At 36.6% G+C, this 1,736-nt stretch overlaps 1 protein-coding gene across 1 annotated transcript in view; it reads left to right on the plus strand.

The window, feature by feature from the left end:
* The window catches only part of LOC119836485 (cuticle protein 1), a 4,826-nt gene extending 3,397 nt beyond the window's left edge, over window positions 1-1,429 (plus strand). Inside the window, exons 2-3 of the mRNA XM_038361823.1 lie at window positions 580-761; window positions 1,038-1,429. Coding sequence (XP_038217751.1) covers window positions 580-761; window positions 1,038-1,116 — 261 coding nt within the window. The 3' untranslated portion in view covers window positions 1,117-1,429. The remainder of the gene's footprint in view (window positions 1-579; window positions 762-1,037) is intronic.
* The last annotated feature ends 307 nt before the right edge of the window (window positions 1,430-1,736 follow it).

Raw genomic sequence — 1,736 nt, forward strand, 5'->3', positions numbered from 1 at the left:
AATACGCGTAGGTGTTGATATTCGAACAAATATTCGATTGTTTCAAGCCAATGAATAATTAATATTTATAAATCTGGACCTAGCTAATGTCTGTGATTTTGTGCATATTCATTTCCAATAATAAAAAAATTAACTGAAAAACACACTTTATTTATTTATTTATCCTTTATTGTTTTGAAATAATTACAAATTGAGACTTAACCTAGTTAACATTATCACAAATGGCGGTCTTATCGCTAAATAGCGATTTTTTCCAACAACCGGTTGCAATGAATGATTATTTTCGATGTATAATATACATCGAAAATAATCAACATACGGACTCTCATATTCAAAAGTAATTTCTGAGACTAACATAGCCGACAACCAATACTTCAGCGATACAAAATTAGTACAGATAACTAGCTGTGCCGCGCGGTTTTACCCGCTAACGATTCCACTGGTAACACTTAGTATTTCTACAGCTTATGTGTATCACAAAAATCTGTTCAGTAGTTGTTGCGTGATAGAGTAACAAGCATCAATTATTACAACCTTTCAGGAATACTAGTAGGATATATGTCATTTTCTCTTTTGCAGTTCATCGTCTGCGCTTTGGCCGTGGTAGCGCTCGCCCGCGAGTACCCCGCTGGAGTCCACCCCGCCATCTGCCCGAACTACCCCTTCTGCGAGCCGAACACCCTCGCACGGTTCACCCCAGACGGCATGCCCATACCTGAGTGGGTGTACAACCCATCTATCCTCCCTGTCGCACCAGCTGAGTAAGTATACGTTAATTTTGTAAATGAAAAAAACCTCTGTCCGTCTATCGCTTCTTCATGACTTAACTACTGTAATGAAATTTGATACAGGGATAGTTTGAAACCCGAAACAGGACATACGTTGGTGTTTTCATTCCGGGAAAGATTTCGGACCTTTTCGTCTATTTTTGCCTACGAAATTTTCCTTTGTTACATCATAAATAAGTAAATAGAATAAATGGCTATGAAGGCTTAATACAAAAATATATTAAAGATTTATTATTTTCTTTATTCCAGCCCTCACGCCGCCGCTGCCCGTGAATATCCCGCTGGAGTGAACCCCGCATCTTGTCCCAACTACCCCTACTGCTGGTGAACAGTTGACCATTGGCCGCCCCCCTGATCCCAGATTGTTAATACCAGATTTTCGAACGAATCGTCACTTAATTTTTTTTTAATTGGCACAGGACTACAGACCATACAACCACGTCAATGTCACCTTGACTACGTCACTCTGACAGCTCAAATCTCCCGCCACTTTTCGTTGAAAATCTCCGTCTATTAACAATGCCACTGCCATAATAATTCTAAAATGTACATACGCGTTTACGCAAATAAGTCTGTAAATGCTAAGCATTTGGTTTTATAATAAAATTTGTAAAAAGTGTAAATAAACACAATTACTTGTACTTTTTGTTTTATTACCAACTCGCGCTATTGTAGCCCCCTTTCAAATAATCATCGACGATCAATGATTGATTCATTAAAAGGGATTTTTTCATAACAATAAGAACCAGGATACATTTTACGCTTAAAGCATCTTGTATTCTCATTTAAAACTTTAACTTAATTACATAACATACTTATAATATATTAGAAATTAAGGAAAAATGAACGTCAGGCATAGTTGATCTTGAGGTTTTTCACATTATAATGTGTTACGAAAATATATAAAGTACTTAAAATAGAAAAACAAACAACTTTTCTCTAGGAGTA

This window comes from Zerene cesonia, chromosome 24, assembly GCF_012273895.1.
Source record: "Zerene cesonia ecotype Mississippi chromosome 24, Zerene_cesonia_1.1, whole genome shotgun sequence".
NCBI classification, from domain to species: domain Eukaryota; kingdom Metazoa; phylum Arthropoda; class Insecta; order Lepidoptera; family Pieridae; genus Zerene; species Zerene cesonia.